Source organism: Pipistrellus kuhlii, unplaced genomic scaffold, assembly GCF_014108245.1.
Source record: "Pipistrellus kuhlii isolate mPipKuh1 unplaced genomic scaffold, mPipKuh1.p scaffold_m20_p_1, whole genome shotgun sequence".
Taxonomy (NCBI): Eukaryota; Metazoa; Chordata; class Mammalia; order Chiroptera; family Vespertilionidae; genus Pipistrellus; species Pipistrellus kuhlii.
In genome coordinates this window covers 6768854-6788127 of record NW_023425404.1, presented here as the reverse complement: position 1 = coordinate 6788127, position 19274 = coordinate 6768854, and the positions used below count along the sequence as shown (strand labels likewise).

The window sequence follows — 19274 nt, the reverse complement described above, 5'->3', positions numbered from 1 at the left end:
AGGGCTGTGCTTATTTGCCCCTGCAACTCTAGCTCTAGGCAAGCAAGAGCTTAAGGCTCATAACCTGGGCCTAAACCAAGCCACCCAGGGAAAAATGCAAAAAATTAGATGCAACTATAAATGAAGGCAAGCAAAGGGAGGAGGGGGAGGTTGTAACAGGATAAAGAAAAATAACAGTAAACAGAAAATAACTATGATATTTGAAACGGTATCTATGGTAAATAGAAAAAATTACCTACTAACAAGCTTATTTATAAGACTAGAGGCCCGGTGCATGAAATTTGTGTATTGGGGGGGGGGGGGTGTGTCCCTCAGCACAGCCTGCATCTCTCCAATATGAGACCCTCGGTGAAATTGGGCCTAAACAGGCAGTCAGACATCCCTCTCAAAATCCAGGACTGCTAGCTCCCAACCACTCTCCTGCCTGCCTGCCTGCCTGATTGCCCCTAACTGCTTTTTGCCTGCCAGCCTGATCACCCCCAAACCACTCCCCTGACAGCCTGATTAACCCCTAACTGCTCCCTTGCAGGTCTGGTCACCACAAACTGCCCTCTCCTGCTGGACCGGTCACCCCTAACTGCCCTCCATTGCCAGCCTGGTCCCCCCGAAATGCCCTCCACTGCAAGCCTTGTCCCTTTCGACTGCCCTTCCATACAGGCCTGGTCTCCCCCAACTGCCCTCCCTTTCAGGCCTGGTTGACCCTAACTGCCCTCCCTTACCAGCCTAGTCACCCCTGCCATTCCTTGCAGACCTGGTCCCTCTCAACTGCCTTCCCCTGCTGGCTATCTTGTGAAGGCCATCTTGTGTGTTGGAGTGATCCTCAATTTGTGTATTACCTCTTTATTATATAGGACTAGAGATCTGGTGCACAAAATTTGTGCACGGTGTGGGTGGATGTCCCTCAGCCCTCTCCAATTGGAGACCCCTCGAGGGATGTCCAACTGCCCTCTCAGAATCCAGGACTGCTGGCTCCCAACTGCTTGCCTGCCTGCCTGATTGCCCCCTAACCATTCCCCTGACAGCCTAATTGATGCCTAACTGCTCCCCTGCCAGCCCTATTGCCCCTAACTGCCCTCCCTTGCAGGCCTGGTTCCTCCCAACTGCCCTCCCCTGATGGTCTGATCACCCATAACTGCCTTCCCCTGCTGGCCATCTTGTGACGGCCATCTTGTGGTGGCCATCTTGTGGAGGCCATCTTGTGGTGGCCATCTTGTGTCCATAAGGGGATGGCCATCTTGTGTGTTGGAATGGTGGTCAATTGCATATTACTCTTTTATTAGATAGGATGTCATTAAGGACCTATTATCTTTCCATCATCTGCTCTGCCTCCCAGTTTTATTGTAAGTTTGATGCTCCTCAAGGTCAGAGGACAGCTGCTGAGGCCATAGGAGGTACATACTCTTATATTATAAATCTGCCTTAATCAATAAGCCAGATTAATGTGGAGTCTTTTTTTTTTACACTAGCACTAGTGTGCTCAAAGTAGAATGTCTGTCAAATTCTGGGCTCCAACATGGTAGAAGTCTTCTCTATTTATACTTTTTCAGCTCTTTGTCTTCCAAATTTGGAACAAGGCTTCCTGACCTTCTGAGAAAAAGTCCTGGGTGCTGGGACAGGGCAGTGAGACTATATCTGGCCTGGCACCAGCACTGACAACTCTGCTGGGGCATAGTTTATGGCCTCATAATGCAAGTAGTCTTACTTTTTCCTATTAGTTAAGCAAGTGTTTACAGAAGCCAAAATAGCAGGATTAGAATTTCAAACAGCTGTTTTTACACAAGATGGAGGCTACTATACTTCAATACTTTCTCATTTAAATCTGAGAAAGAGATCTTTTGTTTGAGCATTTCAAGCAAGAGTCCTGAAATTCACCAAATAAGACTCTTAGGTCACACTCCCTCCCCTGAACCAGTGACTATAGCCATCTTGTGTTGGAGTGACAGTCAATTTGCATATTACTCTTTTATTATATAGGATTTTCACAACCCTATGAGGAAGTCAGGTTTGGTAACATGCAACCTAGTTTTATGTCCTGACTGGAAGTTGAACCCACAACTTTTTGGCAAGGGATGATGCTCCAACCAGCTGAGCCACCCAGCCAGGGCCTAACTACTTTTTAAAGGTGGCAACTGTCTTATTCATGTCTGGATCCTCCAATAATACTGATCACAATTTCTGGTCCATGGAAGATCACTAAAGTAAGTTGAACTAGTTAATATATACTCTACTATACTCAATTTCCTATTTAACTAGAAAAACTGTATTTCAAAACAGAAACAAAGGTGTGCAACTATTTCTATTTGCCTTTCCTCCTTGGCTAGTAAGTAGGAGGGTTGACACACAAGTCATTTGCCTCCAGAAATAGGATTGCGAGTAATCAGCTAGGAGAGGGATTCAGGTCAGTGTTAGTGAGGTAACCAGAGTTTCAATCTCTTTGAATAACAATACATATTTCAGTATTTTCCATAAACAATCCGGGCAGAATCCATTGATATTTGGGAAAATCAAGTAATTAGCAAAAATGCTCTAGTTCAATTACAATTTGAACTTTAGGGAAATTCAACCTATTTTAGACATAATGTATGAAATGTTTACTTTGGGGAGGAAAAGGCCTAGAGCCTTCACACTGTTTCATGACCCCTCTTCCTGTACTGCTGCAGCCAGATGAGCTGCTTTCCTAACTTAACTCAACCTCCCAAGCTTAGTTGAGTTGTAACCAAATTTTTCAGTCCTTTATTGATCAGATCACATTCTCTTTTGCTATTTTTGACCACTTAAATGTTTTTTTCAACTGTACTAGTCATTTTATATTATGCAAATTATGAAATTAAGTAAATAACTGAATTGTGACATCTGAATATTTAAGTATGTCAAAATCCATTCTAAGAGCTATACATGTAATACCTCACTTAATCCTTGAAACCATATACATTATAGACAGAAAAACTAAGGCCAAAAAGGTTGATCATCAACTTAGGAACTTGTATTAAACTGCAAAATTACAAGATTTTCTGGCAATAAAATCTTTATTATGATTGTTTTTAATGGTTAAAATTTGCATGTCTCCTACAGTAGTCCATAACAGGATAAAAAATTACAAAAAGACAAGCTTCTTAATGTTTCACTTGAATTAATTATATAATTAAAATGCCTGCTAATGATTTAATAGCTTCAAATATAACACAAAATATATTCAATATATAATATAGACCTCAGAAATCTGATTCTATTATGCAATTATTTACAAACTGAATTAAAAGAGTTAGCTAAACAGATGAATTAAAAAAACAAGTATATTCTGAAATAATTGTATCCTAAGTATCTATTCTTTGGAGTAAAAATACTCATTTAATACAATATATATTTACATCAATTTTAGTAACAATTTGTTGGTGAGGATTTAGCCCAATTTAAATTCCTGTGTGCTGGGAAATACAATTATTCTTTTTTAAAGCCATTAGCATTTGTAGTTCAGTTTAATAACTCAGAATGATATCCCATCCTACTTAATTTTAAAGGTATAGGACATAATGATACCCCTTTTGTAGATAAATGGAATTTACTTTCATTAACAATGTAAAGCATTTTCCTTTCTAAACTATATAATTTTTATTGTTATCTATATAACGTTACACACTAGTAAGCAAAGCAAGCAACATTACTTTAAATAACATCTTTAATTAAAAGTTTTGCAAAGGTAAAATATTAAACTTAAAATAGGTCTTAGTACATCAAAATACTAAGTTCTCTAATTGTATTCCAAGATGTTCTTTAAAACATAATATCCCGTATATCACAGAAGAGCAACCTTGATCTGCAATTGTACAGATGAATTATACAAACATAATAAATATATTTACGCCCTTACACATAACAGTATGTACAACAGCAGTTGACAACAGTAGCTCAGAACAGCAAAAAAGGATTAGTCCCTCCCCCAAATTGTGGCCCTGACGCATACTGGACTGATTTAAGGAACCTTGATAGAAATAGTTATTAGCTAGGTAAATAGTAACTTACTAATAGTTAGTAGTTACTAATAACTCAATGAGTTTTCCTTTAAAAAAGGAAAGTTTCTTTTGTTCCTCAAAACAAACAAAAATATTAAGTTTGTGTGTTCTTCCTTAAACCATAAAAAATGACAAAAAATAGACTAAAGCAGGCTTAAAAGGGAAATATAAACTTCAGAATAATTTCCATAGCATAATAGATTAAAATGCAAAACTATTTAACATAAACTCATGAGGAACTATATAAAAGCAACTACTTTTTAACCAATGAATTCAAAATCTGAATAGCTGATTCAGACAGGTGGAAGACAGACAAATGAAATAAAATGAAAATGTACAAAGATGGATTCAATAAAATATTACATTGCACAAAATCTCAAAAAAGTTCAAGATGAAATAATCTGAAAAAAATAGAAATTTTCTAAGTGGAAGAAAATGTTAAGTTATAAAGGGAACTCCCAAGAGGAAATTATGTCTGTTTTCCTGCACAAGGCATATTTATCTTCTGAAAAGAATGGTGACATTATTGCTATAAGATAATCAAAAATTAGTCTTAGAGGAGACAACCCTTTTCATTCCTCCATAAAAAGCAGAAAAAATAAGAAAACCAAATCCTTGATTTTCTCTATAGCAAAAGAAAATCTTTATACAAAAGCTATTATATTTTTATGTTCTTGATGTCTAAAACCAGAATCTATTAGAATATGCTCTTCAAAATTACTATACACACTGCTCAAATCTTGATGTATTCCTAGAACATCAAGGTGGCTTTGATTTTAAGAGAGGCAATATAAATGTGGTATTATGATGGCATTTAATTAACAGAAAGAAATGTGAACATTTAAAAAAATATAAAAGCCCAATATAAAGATCCCCCTTATATAACAGACATTTTATTATAGAAACTAATTGCACATTAAAGAGTTGTTTTAGCAAAATGTGGCTCTCCACAGAAATTAACTGTGCTCTCAGGCATGCATGTGGTCTGGTTATCCCAATGACCACCAACAAAAAAAAAAGAGTACAGATACTGAAAGGCACACATTTCCACACTTTATCAAGTAATTTTATGTAAATTTCCCTTCACACTGTTGATTAATGTTCATCTTTTTTTAATAAAAGGTGCCATCACCTTCTGTGCAAATCTAAACAATTTCTCTTCTGAAAACTTTACCTGTTTTCATAAAACCAAGTCTGAACAATTTTCCCTCTTTGAATAAACATTTTCATTTTAAAATTCTGAAGTGGGAATCCTTGCCTTTTCAAAGGAATGACATTTTTATAGAACTTAATGAAATGATTTGTTAAATACAATGTTAAAAGCATGATTAAGAATTCAAGTACAATAAAAGATAAGCAAGTGGCATTCTTATAGCAAGCCACCATAATAAAACTAAAACATGCTATTTGATTAAAAAGGAACACAATGCAGTGATACATAAGAGCACAATTTGGTATGCAGTGTTGTTGGTCTGGCTCTCAGGATTTTCACAGGTAAAAGAAAAGCATTTGCCAAGTGTGCCTTAATTAATATGCAATACACAGGTGCAACTACTACAAATAGTTAATTCCTGCTCCAAAATAACCCAAGTGAATCACTCTGAAAGCAGTGGTTTTTCATGTTTGAAAATAACATTATAAAAACAGGCTAGTATCCAATTCTACTATGAATATCGAATGCTTGCCTACATAGAGGGCCCAAAACATGAGCTGAATATCATATAATAATACAAGGTTCAGTAGCATAATAACTACTAGATAGCCAAAAGGTTTCAATCAACACTGCAGCACTGCTAAACTTTTATAGGTAGTTCAGGTCAATGACTCTTCATTGGGTAAATATCAACCTACTATCAACTATACTGAAGGACAACTGAACAAGAGGACTTCTGTGATTCCACCCCCTCCCTTCTCTTATCCCAATCTCAATAAAACAAACAAACATATGTGTGCTTTGAGAGTAATCGGGTAAACAAATAAATCTCCCCTCCAAAAAACTAAATTAACATAGCAAAAATAAAAACCGTATTACCAGTCATGGCATCTAATAAAACCTAACTACTAGCATGCCAGAAACCACCATTTATATCAAAGTTCAGAACATAAGTTAAAGGGATCAAGTTAGTAATGTGGGGTAGGAAGGGGGGGGGGGGGGGGGGGGAATTAGCCTTTTTGAGAATTTTAAAGATTTGTGTTAAAAAAAAAAAAAAAAGAAATATATAATAAGCTCACAGTTTTTCTTTGCAATGTACTTTAAAGTGTTTCTATTTTACTTCTGGAAACACAAAGGCAAATAAAAGATAAAAATGGAAGACTTTTAAAAAATCAATATACAAAAGTTTAAACACATGTGAATTCTGTCCAGATAAACCATGAAAAGAATCAGCTGTAGGAACAAAGGTGAAGACAAGTGCTCCTACAGTTCTCCCAGGCAACTCGTGCACACTGAGCACAGTACTGCCATATTGTATTTTAGAGCCCCTTACAGAATTAGAGCTATGTATTCTTAATATACATACTAAGTTTCTATTATTTTCAATAAAAGTCAAATTTATATGCTTTCTTCCCGGTGTGCAAACTAAACCCCATGTATTTAATATTATCAATGGCCTGGAAGGGCCACCAAATGAAAGAGGTAAATATGTACTTAGTGGCCCACACCCTTCTACCTCAAAATTACCCCTCAAATTACAAAGTTAAATTTTTAAAAATCTGTTCAATTAAAATAACAGTTTTATAATTCTTTACTAGTAAAGACAAGAAACTTTTATAATTATTAAATTGTTTAATAAAAACCCAGGTCCTCACCACTACCTAACACTTCAGTCAATGCACTGAATGTTATCTGAATGTATGTTTAGCTTAAAGACTAAACCCATGTAAGCATGCACTTCAGCCCAACTGGGAAAAAATCTGTATTTAGTCTTATGTATATTTCAGCTAAATGGTACCTTTGTGAAATAAAACCATATTTCTAAGGAGCCACTTAATGATTTCTTCTTAAGGTATGGGGATAAAAGAAACAATTACACTTTTTTGTAAGGAAACTGAAATTGGCATTTTAATTCTGCTTAGACGAGACTTTAGTTTAATCATTATGAAAACCTAATTAAAATAAGTAGCCATTCCTGGGTCATATTTTGTCTCCAAATTGTGGTCATTGATTACTTCCTTTAACTCTTAAACAGATGTTTCATAAAGCAGGGAAGTAAGAGGTATATATCACTGAGGGAGAAAAGCAAGTAAAAATATTTAAGACCTATTATAAGAGTTCTAAATTGTTTCCTTACACAAGCCAATTAAAATTCAACACCATAATTCTTGTCCTCTTGTAAAAAGCGCACACGCAATTTTTACCAAATATAACCACATACAATAAGCAGTTTCATTTCAATCTATCAAAAGGAAAGTTTCTTTAGTTCATTCTAACAAGTATTTTCTGACTGAACCCAAGGTGGAGGAAGGAATATAGACAAAGCTTTACATGCTAATTACCAGTGGCAGATACCTGTATTTAAAATGGACAATTAGGGTTTTCCTACACAAAACCCCAATGCCCCCTTCCCCAACAACCCCAGGTGCTACAGTTCCATGGCTTGCCAGTTAGAAGTAGTGTCTGTGTTGTCAAGGTCTCTTTGTTCCAGTAGCTTTGCTTCTACTGCACTTTTTCTGACATGCAGAAGTTAAGTTTTGGTTGAAGTATGTCCCAAGTTTCAAACTGTCACTTTAATTTTTTTTTTAAAGTTTCTTTCATCTTATTTATAAAAGAAAAGAACCAACTCTTCACCATTCCGCATCTCCAATGGCTTTGGAAAATATATAATCTCTTCCATTAAGATTCATAATGCCATCCTTGAGATGAAATTTCCATTTGTTTTTACTTCTGTGTATCTAAAGAAACAAATAAAGAATGTAAGAAATACGAACAACAAAGGAACAAACAAAAAAGCCCATGCACACAACAAAAAACTTTTGTCTTGTACATTACTGCATTTGCAAATTAATTTTTTAAATGAGATATAATTGACATGTACCATTCGATTAGTTTCAGGTGTACAACAAACATATAATCCAATATTTTTATACATTGAGAAATAATCACAATCAAATCTATTTAACATTCATCACCCACAGTCATAACTTTTTCTTCTGATGAGAATTTTTAAAATCTCTTAGCAACTTTCAAATATACATCACAGTAATATTAGCTATAGTCATCATGCTGTACATTATATCCCTTCACCGATTTATTTTATAACTGGAAGTTTGTACCTTTTGACCATCTTCACCCATCCCTCACTCCTCACTTCTGGCAATCATCATTCTACCCTTTGTAACTATGAATTCAGTTTGTTTTAAAAGATTAAACATATAAATGAGATCATTAGAGAGTGAAAGGGAGGTGGAGAGATAGAAAGAGAAACATTAATGTGTGAGAAACACATTAATTGGTTGCCTCCCACATGCATCCACTATTAGGGCTGGGGATTTAATCTGCAACCGAGGTATGTGCACTTGACCAGAATCGAACCCATGACCCTTTGGTCCGCAGGCTAGGGCAAGATTTCATTCTCTATGATGACTGGATATTATTCCATTATCTGTATTGCTATTATATATTGTATATATCTCATTTCTTTATCCATTCATCTATTGATGGACACTTATGCTGTTTCCATGGCTTGGCTAAAATGTCACAATGAGCCCAGCCCCGCATGGCTCAGTGGTTGAACATTGACCTATGAACTATGAGGTTTGATTCCTGTCAAGGCACATGCCCCAGTTGCAGGCTTGATTCCCAGTGTGGGAGCGTGCAGGAGGCAGCTGATCAATGATTCTCTCTCATCATTGATGTTTCTCTCTCTATCCCTATCCCTTCTTCTCTGAAGTCAATTTTTAAAATGTATTTTTTTTTTTTTTAAATGTTGCAGTGAACTTTGGTGTCATACATCTTTTCCAGTTAGTGTTTTTGTTTCCTTTGAAAAAATACCCAAAAGTGGATTTGTGGGATTATATGGTAGTTCTATTTTTTATTTTTTTAAGAACGTACATACTGTTTACTATGTTGGTTATACCAACTTACATTTCCACCAACAACAGGGCACAAAGGTTCTCTTTGCTCCACATCCTTGCCAACACATTACTTTCTTTTTTCTTCTAATAGGTAATGTTAATGAGGTAACAGCTTACTATGGTTTTGATTTGTATTTCCCTGATGATTACAGGATGTATTTAGGTACGAATTGGCCATTCGTATATTTTCTTTGGAAAACTGTCTATTCAGATCTCCCCATTTTTAAACCATACTGTTTTTTTGCTATTGAGTTGTATGAGTTCTTTATGTATTTTGGATATTAACTCCTTATCATATGTGTGATTTGCAAATATTTCCTCCCATTCAATAGGCTGCCTTTTCATTTTATTATTTCCTTTGCTGTGCAGAAGCTTTTTAGTTTGATGTAGTCCACTTGATTAGTTTTTGTTTTGTTTTGTTTTTATCAAATAAAAAACCAGACTGATGTTAAGGACCTTACCAACTAGGAATTTTTAGCAGTTTCAGGTCTTAAGTCTTTCATGCATTTAGTTGGTTTTTGTTTATGTGTGATAGGTTTTCCCAATACCATTTATTTATTAAAGAAATTGTGCTTTACGCATTGTGTATTCTTGGCTATTTTGTCCTAACAAATATGGATGGGTTTATTTCCGGTCTCTCTTTTCTATTCCATTTATCTATGTGTCTGTTTTTATGCCAATACCATACTGTTTTGATTACTACAGCTGTGTAATACAGTTTGAATTCAGGAAGCATGATGACTGAACCTTTTTTATTCTTTCTCAAATTTACTTTCATTGAAGGGGCTTTTGTGGTTCATACAAATTTTAGGTTTGTCTGTTCTGTATCTGTGGAAAACGTCACTGGATTTTAATAGGGAATGCACTGGGAATCTGTAGATTGGTAGTATAGGTATTTTAATAAATTAACTATAAATGCAATATAATTTATAGATTTATTATCAATTTAATTACTGTAGCCAGAAAACAAATTTAATTCCAAATTAGATGTTTAATAAATAACATAAAATCTCAACAATAATGCCAGTAACTATAATAAAAATACTTGGAAAGTAGCACCCTTTTTAAGAATTACGTAAATAGGAATCAAGAGCCAATTCTCACAGAATCTCATTTAAAAATTCCTTAATGATACCAAAATACAGTAGAGCTAAATAACTTTTAAAATAATTTTCAGTAAGAATGTATATGTTTGTTAGTTATCAGTCTTATTACTGATAGTTCTTTCCTTAGTAATAAAAAAAAGTTGCAGAGATTTAATTAAAACCTTGTAGTTTTGAGGTAATTTAGACTAGATAAAAAAAATAGAATTATGTTAAAGGGCAATTCAAAAGTAGTTCTGTTTACTTTGTTAACAAGTTGGGACTTAACAACTCTCTCCAAGATTTCATTAATAACTTATTTTTAAAATATAAAGCTATACAAATTAATTTCTCCATGTATTAATTTCTCAGTCTACAGAGGCCCAGTGCACGAAATCCATGCACAGGGGAGGAAGGGTTCCCTCAGCCCAGCCTGCACCCTCTCTAATTGGGGACCCCTTAGGGATGTGCGACTGCCGGTTATCCCTCTTTCAATCTGGAACCGCTGGCTCCCAACAGCTCACCTTCCTGCCTGCCCAATAGCCCTAACTGCCTCTGCCTGCAAGCCTAATCTACCCTAACTGTCCTCCCCTACAGGCCTGCCTGCCTGATCTCCCCTAACTGCCCTCCCTTGCTGGCCTGGTTACCCCCAACTGCCCCCTCTTTCCCCCCACATGGCCTGATCTCGCCCCCAACTGTCCTCCTTTGCTGGTCAATTTGGTTCTGATTGTTCAGTTTCTATGCCAGTCAGCATCAAAAGCTCTGCCTGCTAGTCAGCCATTGGCTCCCCACAGCACCCAGATTTGGTTCTGATTGGTTGGATTCTATGCCAGTCAGTATCTCTGGACCTGTCAACAGGGCCTGATTAGAGTTACAGCTGCTGGCCAGAATGAGAGAGAAAGAGCTGATCAAAAGCTGCCTCAGAGGAAAGGGATCAGTCCCTGCTTCTCTCTTCAGGCCTCTCTCTGACCCAGATTCACAGCTCCCTCAGCAGTCAGTGCCACAGCACCCAGTGATGACTGCAGGACTGACTTCCAGTTGGTCGAGCCTCTGTCATTACTGGTCGTTACAACCCAAGTTTTTTACATATTAGGATTATATACTAAACTATAACAATGTTCTCATTCATTTACTATTTATACTAAAAATAAAAGATATCAATCAGTTGTCCAAATATTTGAACAGGTCAGAAAGGATGATTTAGCAAAGTAATTTACAACAGAAAAACTGTCAGAAATCTGATGATAAAATGCTTACCTTATCATATTGGCATACAACCACATTTTCAGTATCGAAGAGTTCCTGTCCTTCCTCATCACTCACATCATCTTCACTATTGAGGGGCTCCTACAAATAAAGAGAGTTTATTTTTTCATACTTCATGCATTATTAGCAAAGGGCCCTTTATCTTCAATGAAAATAAACACAATAACCTTAATATGCTTTCAGAACTCTAATATTCAATGAAAATAAACACAATGACCTTGATGTTCTTTGAAAACTAAGGGCCTGACAGGCACATACACTGAGTGGCCATATTATTAAGATCTTTGAACTCATAATAATCTGGCCACTCAGTGTATATTCTATATAATAAAAGGCTAATATCCAAATTGTCCACTCTACCAGGAGTTCAACCAGCAGGCAGGCTGGCCAACCACCCATACCCATATCCCCTCCCCATGACCAGGCTGGCCGGACCCCACCCATGCACAAATTCATGTACCGGGCCTCTACTACCTACCTACATACATACATACATACATACATACATACACACACACACACACACACACACACACACACACAGTGGCCAGATTATGCATTCAGAAATCATAATAATCTGGCCACTCAGTGTATGTATACCACTAACATATTGTTAATCGGCTGCATTGACTTAATGCTACTAAAATTCCAGCAAGAAATTAAATATAATAAAAATAGTTAAGCTATAACTAATAAGTCTAAAATAATGTTTAATTTTACTTTCTTTATTCTTTCAAGATTATACAAGATAATTCTCTGTAATAGCTGTTTTATATGTTTAGACATGGCCTGGATGCGTTGGTTCAGTGGTTAAGCATCAACCTATGAACCAGGAGCACGGTTTAATTCCCCAGTCAAGGCATATGCCCAGGTTGCAGGCTCAATCCCCAGTGTGGGGCACACAGAAAGCAGCCAACCAATGATCCTCTCTCATCATTGACGTTTCTATTTCTCTCTCCCTCCCAGAAATAAATAAAATTATGTATATTTTTAAAAATATGTCTAGACATGGATCTTCTTTCTTAGGTTTAAAAAGAGAAAACAGTGGTGAAATTGCAGGGGGAAAATACTATAAAATAGGCTAGCAGTCTGGTTTGTCTTAACATTAGGAACTAATATTGTAAACACAAATTAGCATATCTACCATTGTGACCACGAAGGCTTAGACTGTAATTAATTAAGCCATTAAATGTAGAGTATGTGTGTTTGGGGGGGTGAGGCGAAGTCTAGATTCAAACAAAAAGAATTAAAAGACCAAGATCATAAACACAATGACCAACTATGTTAAACTTGACCTTAGTTGTGGTAGAAGATAAGATACTTAGATTTCTAATTAATGGGGGGTAAAAATAGCAAGAAGAGTATGAGAACAGAAAATCCAGATTGTGTCATTCATAAATATACTTGCAAAAGTCCTGAAAAGGGGAATTCATCAATTCAAAAAAAGGGTCAAATGTAACAATTATCCCAGGAATACAAAATAGAAAAACAATACAATTCATAAAAATAACAGATGAATAAGAAGTCATATGACAAAGAAAAAAAAAAAAGAAGTCATATGACTACCTATGGTTTAATAAAATTCAACAATCATTGTAGTTTAGAAAACAAAGCAAAGCTCTTAGTTAATCTGAAACAGAAGGGAACTTCCTTAACCTAATAAAGGATATCCACAAAAGCCTAACATGATGATAAAAGCATAATATGCTAATTAGGCCAGATAGCTGAATGAACTTCTGGACGTCATTCCAGATATCCTTTCAAATAAAGGGGCAGGGGCCAAAGCAGAGGCATTTAGGGACCATCAGGCAGGCAGGTAGATTGGTTAGGATTGATCAGACAGGCAGGCAGGCAAGCGGTTAGAAGCCAGCAGTCCCAGATTGGGAGAGGGTGCAGGCTGGGCTGAGGGACTCCCCAACCATGCACAAATTTTGTGCAGCGGGATTCTAGTAGTAAATATTATACTTAATAGTGAATTATAAAAGGATTCCTTTTAAGATTAAGATAAGGGTGCCTGCCATCACTATTTGTAATAAATATTCTGGAGGGCTTAGCCAACAAGGCAAGAAAAACTATCATTTTTCATATTTGATTTAATTGTATACAAAGAACACATGACAATTCAAAAGGCTAAACCTCATCAGAAATCAAGATAATGCAAATTAAAACCAAATGAAACATCATTTTCTACTTACCAGACTAGCAAAAGAAGTCTGACAATAGTAAGTATGGTGAAGATGTGTAGACATATGCACCATCCTATGTAATAAGAGTAATATGCAAATTGACCGTACTTCCACACATCCCCAAGCCACGACCAGCAGCCAATTAGAAAAAAATATGTAAATTAACCCAACCAAGATGGCTGCAAGCAGGAGGCTTGGGTTTCCTCGGCAATAGAGGAAGCCAAGTTTTCCTCTTGCCCTCTGCTCAAGGCTACAAAGTTTGAATTATAGAAGATAAATAAATACCAACAAAAATGGTGGCAGTCACGGAGCTAAAGAGAACAGGAGGCTTGAGTTGCCCCAGGCGATGGAGGAAGCCAAGCTTCTGCAGCCCTGGCCTGCCTTGGTCTCCCCTCAAGGCTACAAAGTTTCAATTATAGAAGATAAATAAACCCCAGATACCAGGGCCTCCACTTGGGTTGCCGGGGGGCATGGCCAGCCTGCAAACCACCACAGGCCCCTCAGCCAGGCTTGCCCACACCCCAAGGGAGCCCTCACCCTGATCCGGGACACCCTTTAGGGCAAATCAGCTGGCCCCCACACGCAGGCCTCTATCCTATCTAATGAAAGAGTAATACTCAAGCTGACCATCACTCCAACACACAAGATGGCTGCCCTCATGTGGTCAAAGAGGGATGCCCTCATGTGGACACAAGATGGCTACTATAAGATGGCCAGCAGGGGAGGCCTGTTGGGAGGGACCAGGCCTGCAGGAAAGGGCAGTTGAGAGGGACCCAGGCCTGCAGGGGAGAGTAGTTGGGGATGACCAGGCCTGCAGGGAAGGGCAGTTAGGGGTGACCAGACCTGCAGGGGAGGGCAGTTAGGGGTGACCAGGCTGGTAGGGAAGCAGGCATCAATCAGGTTGTCAGGAGAGTGGTTAGAATATGATCAGGCTGGCAGGCAGAAGTGGTTTGGAGCAATCAGGGAGGTATGTCCAACTGCCTATTTAGGCCCAACCCCTAAACGAGCAGTCGGACATCCCTCAGGCTGGGCCTACCCTCCCCGTGCACGAATTTCATGCACCAGGCCTCTAGTTATAAATAAAACTTACTTTAGTATACATTCATTTTTATTAACAGCTTTATGAACAATGAACAATCTTTATTAATAAGGGTAATATGCTAATTAGAGCAGATGTCCCTCCAGACAAAGCCAGAGTAGCTGTGAGGCCCAGGACTCAGTAGCTGTGAGCCCTGGCAGCTGCAAGGTCCAGGGCTCACAGGAGCCATGGGTTCAAGACTGGCAGCCGTGAGCCCCAGAAGCTTCGAGGCCTAGGGCTCAGGCCTTGCAGTTGCCCCAACCAGGAGTGGCAGCTGCAGCAGAGTGATGGGGGTGGTGTCTTTCCCTGATCAGACCAGTCGCCTCCTGCCTAAGCTGTCAGTAGAACATCCCCTGAGGGCTTTTGGACTGTGAGAGGAGGCAGGCTGGGCTGAGGGACCCTTCCCACAGTGCACAAATTTTCGTGCACTGGGCCTCTAATATTTTATAAAGATAAATGCAACAAGAACAATATAAAACCTTAAGTTAGAACAATCTAACTATATATTTAAAATCCTATCTTGTATGGCAGCCTAACAGCCTCTGAAAAAATAGAATATAATTTAAGTTTGGCATCACGTAAAAGAAGGAATGGTTACATAGCTTCTAACTTCAAGTTTTTTTATTAGAAACTTACCTCTTCTACCTGCCCATCTTCAGCTCCATCTTTCTCTTTGTCTTCCTCCTCATCGTCATCATAGTCCTCTTCTTCATCTTCATCTTCTTCAGATGATGTATCCCCAGTTCCATCAACTTGTAATACCAATGGAGCCTGTTGTTGAGCAGGCTGGGCCTGTGGTTGCTGTTGGCCAGCTGCAGTTATCTGTGCTTGTGCTGGTGTAGGAGCCGCCACTGTTGTAGGTATAACTTGAGTCTTATTTCCTGTAAATAAGATTTGCTGAGGCTGGATGATGACACCTGTCTGTGGTGAAATCCCTCCAGGAAGAGGGGCCAAAACCTAAGGAAAAGAAAACCAAATGTTAGAAACTAATTAAAAGAATCAAGGAACTCAGTTTCATTACTTGGTATACAAATGCTGAAGAAACACATAAAACTAGAAAGCACAAAAAAATGTTTAGTGTACTGATCCACTAATTTTCCATTTTACAATTCAAATTTCTAAGGAAAAAAGATTTTCTGCAGATAACTACTTCACTTGTCAAGCATTTATTCCCTCTTTATTAGACAGGATAGGAGATAAGATGCCAGATTCCAGGCCAAGAGTTACATAAGTTAGTAGTTTTATTTTCTTGATGTAGGGAGATGTTTAGTAACTTTCTAAATTTATAGTCACCAAAAGGCAAAAGGTGAACCTAGGCTTCTACTCTTATCTCTTATTATGATGCTACACTGCCTCTATGAAGAACCCTGCACTGAAAATCTGAACTTCTGAGTTCAAGTTTTATATAAGATCACAGACGTAAGATCTAGCAGAGGCAAACTAACTTCTCTTGGCTTTAGTTACCTTATTGTTAGACTAGGATTAGTGTAACTCTGGCTACAAATTATAAACACCTGGCAGATTAAAAAATACTGATACATAGGCTCCATGCCTAATATTCTGATTTAACTAGAGGACTGATGCACGGGATGTCTGGGGGGAGCGGGCCGAAGCCAGCAAGCAGACATTCTCCGAGGGGTCCTTAGCGCTGCTGCGAAGTGGAAGAGGCTCCCACCACGGCCACTGCTCTTGCCAGCCGTGAGCCCAGCTTCTGGCTGAGCGGCACTCCCCCTGTAGGAGTGCACTGACCACCACGGGACAGCTCCTGCATTAAGCATCTGCCCCCGCCCCCTGGTGGTAGGTGAACATCATAGTAATGGTTTGTTGTTCTGTTTGGTCACTTTGCATATTAGGGTTTTATTATATAAAACTAGAGGCTCAGTGCATAAAATTCATGCATTTGGGGGGGGGGGATCCCTAAGCCTGGCCTGCACCATCTTCCATCTGGGTCCCCTAAGGGAAGTCCAACTGCTGCTTTAGAGGAATTAACTCCAGCTATTAGGAAAATCACACAGAATGTCCTTGACATATACAAACAGTGTGGTTTTATAAGTTGTTTTAATAATAATGGCCATTCCTTTAAATAATATTTGCTTACATATAATACAGCTGATACTATGTGAATTCAGAACATTAATATCACAAAATCATAAAAGGCTGTAGTGGAAATAACCTTGAATTGTCTAGTCCAAACTTTTATAAATGTTGGAATTCTCTTTTCAAAGATTTTGAATGCTTTTTGTCCTAAGAAGTTTAACCAACTTTGAGGCAGCCCATTTTCTGTGAAAGGACTTGGGGACACTGGCGCAGGTGCGCGGAGCATCCGGACCAGCCCGAGGGCGGGTTTGGCTACACCACGTGCCTGCTGCCCCGCTAGCAGGGCTGAAAGGACTGGGGTACTCTGGCAGCAGGCAAGTAGTGTGGCCAGACCTGCTTAGAGGTGGGTCTGGCCATGCTACACGCCTGCCACCTCCATCTTGTGGCTATGGGTGCCGCTATGTTTGTGATGGTGTGATGGTCAATTTGCATGTTCCCTCTTTATTAAGATAGGATAGAGATAAAATCTTTTCATCTTAAAGTTCCTAATCATGTATCGACAGCTGAAAAGTACCAGATCAGATGATGTCTAAAGTTCCTTCCAACTTCTGCATTCTAAGATTCTAAAGTAAACCACAACTTTAAAAGAACATATTAATAGCCCTAATCCATTTTGCTCAGTAGATAGAGTGTCAGACTGCAGACTAAAGGGTCCCAGATTTGATTCTGGCCAAGGACACATGCCCGGGTTGTGGGCTCAGTCCCCAGTGTGGTGTGTGCAGGAGGCAGCTGGTCAATGATTCTCTCTCATCATCGATTTATCTCTCTTTCTCCCCCTATCTCTCTCTCTCTCCCTTCTTCTCTGAAATAAAAATATTTTTAAAAAAGAACATATTAACAAATATTAATTGTATGTTACAATGAACGTTTTTATAACTAGACTTAATAAGCAGATAATGTCCAGTAATTAAAAAAAAAACAAAAAACACTGAATGGCAACTATTTGCCATTAGATTCAAGGAATGCAAAAATAATGAGATAGTATTTCCCTTAAGTTTATAGATTAGTGGTACAATAGACAAAGAAATAACTTAAAAAGATAGATGTAATAGAAGGATAAGATGATGTTATGAGAACACCAGACAGATGATTAAATTCTGCTTGGAGATCAAGGCATGGTCAGGGAAGCCTTCTTACTAGGTAATATCGGGTCTAATAATAATTAATGTCGTTTTTTAACATTCGTTTAAAATCTTGCTTGGCGTTGACTTGTATTGACATAACCTTCAAACACGTGGTATCTACAGAACGTGTGAAGTGCAATTAACAAGTTTTGCTTGAAAAAGTTTGTGTTTGGTTTGGTTTTTGTTGCAAAACTAGGGCTAAGAAGATGGCGGATGAAGAGCATATTCGGCACTGCATGCTTTACGAGTTCCAATTAGGAAGAAAAGCAAGTGAGGCTGCAAAAAACATCTGTAGTGCTCTTGGTCAAGATGCAGTTAGCGCCAGAAAATGCCAGCATTGGTTTGAGAAATTTCGCGAGGGAAATTTTTCGTTAGATGACAAGAGTGGTCGAGGCCGTGTGTCCAATTTTGATCAAGAAGCTCTTCAAGCTCTTTTGGTGCAAAATCCTCAAATTACCCAACAAGAACTTGCGACAACTTGAAATTGTTCACAAAAAACAATTTCCAATCAATTGCGTACACTTGGCAAAGTCCAAAAGTTTGGAAAATGGGTTCCTCATGAGTTGACCGACAACAACCGTAATCAGAGTCACAATTTGCAGTTCGCTCCTCTCTCATCAAAACCGTTTGCCATTTTTAGAGCAAATTGTTACCGGAGATGAAGAATGGGTGCCGTATGTTAATTTGAAAGGGCGGCCTCAATGGTTGGACAAAAATGAGGCTCCGCAGCCCACACCAAAACCTGACTTGCATGCAAAAAAAGTGATGTGTGTTTGGTGGAATTTTAAAGGAATTCTTCATTATGAACTTTTACCACCTAACCAAACCATTACAAGTGCAGTGTATAGTGCCCAATTGGAAAGGTTAGCCCAAGCTTTAAGAGAAAAAGAACCCGCGCTGATTAATCGGAAGGGCGTAATTCTTCACCACGGTAACGCACAACCGCATACTGCAAGAATCACTGCTGAAAAACTGCGCAAGTTGGAATGGGAAGTTCTCCCTCAACCTGCATATTCTCCTGATATTGCCCCTTCCGATTACCATTTGTTTCGTTCTTTGCAAAACTTTCTTCTTGGAAAAAAATTTAATAACGAAGAATGCCTCAAAAATGCATTGACCGAATTTTTTGCATCAAAATCACAAGAATTTTAAAACAGAGGGATTAAAATGCTTCCTGAGCATTGGGCACAAGTAGTAGAAAACAACGGCAACTATATTGTTGGTTAAATTTTGTTGTATTGTTTAAATAAATTCAATTTAAAAAGTATTAGAAAACGACATTAATTATTACTAGACCTAATACTTAAGTGTCTATTTGTGCTTTGGGAGATTAGCCAGGCTTTTCTGTTTGTTTGGTG

The 19274-nt window shown here is 38.1% G+C and overlaps 1 protein-coding gene across 1 annotated transcript in view; it reads right to left on the bottom strand.

The window, feature by feature from the left end:
* Nucleotides 1-3658: 3658 nt before the first annotated feature.
* The window catches only part of GTF2A1 (general transcription factor IIA subunit 1), a 40569-nt gene continuing 24953 nt past the window's right edge, over nt 3659-19274 (bottom strand). Inside the window, exons 7-9 of the mRNA XM_036429862.2 lie at nt 15332-15652; nt 11423-11512; nt 3659-7901 (exon numbers count right to left, since the gene is read on the bottom strand). Of these exons, the coding sequence (XP_036285755.1) occupies nt 7794-7901; nt 11423-11512; nt 15332-15652 (519 nt within the window). The 3' untranslated portion in view covers nt 3659-7793. The remainder of the gene's footprint in view (nt 7902-11422; nt 11513-15331; nt 15653-19274) is intronic.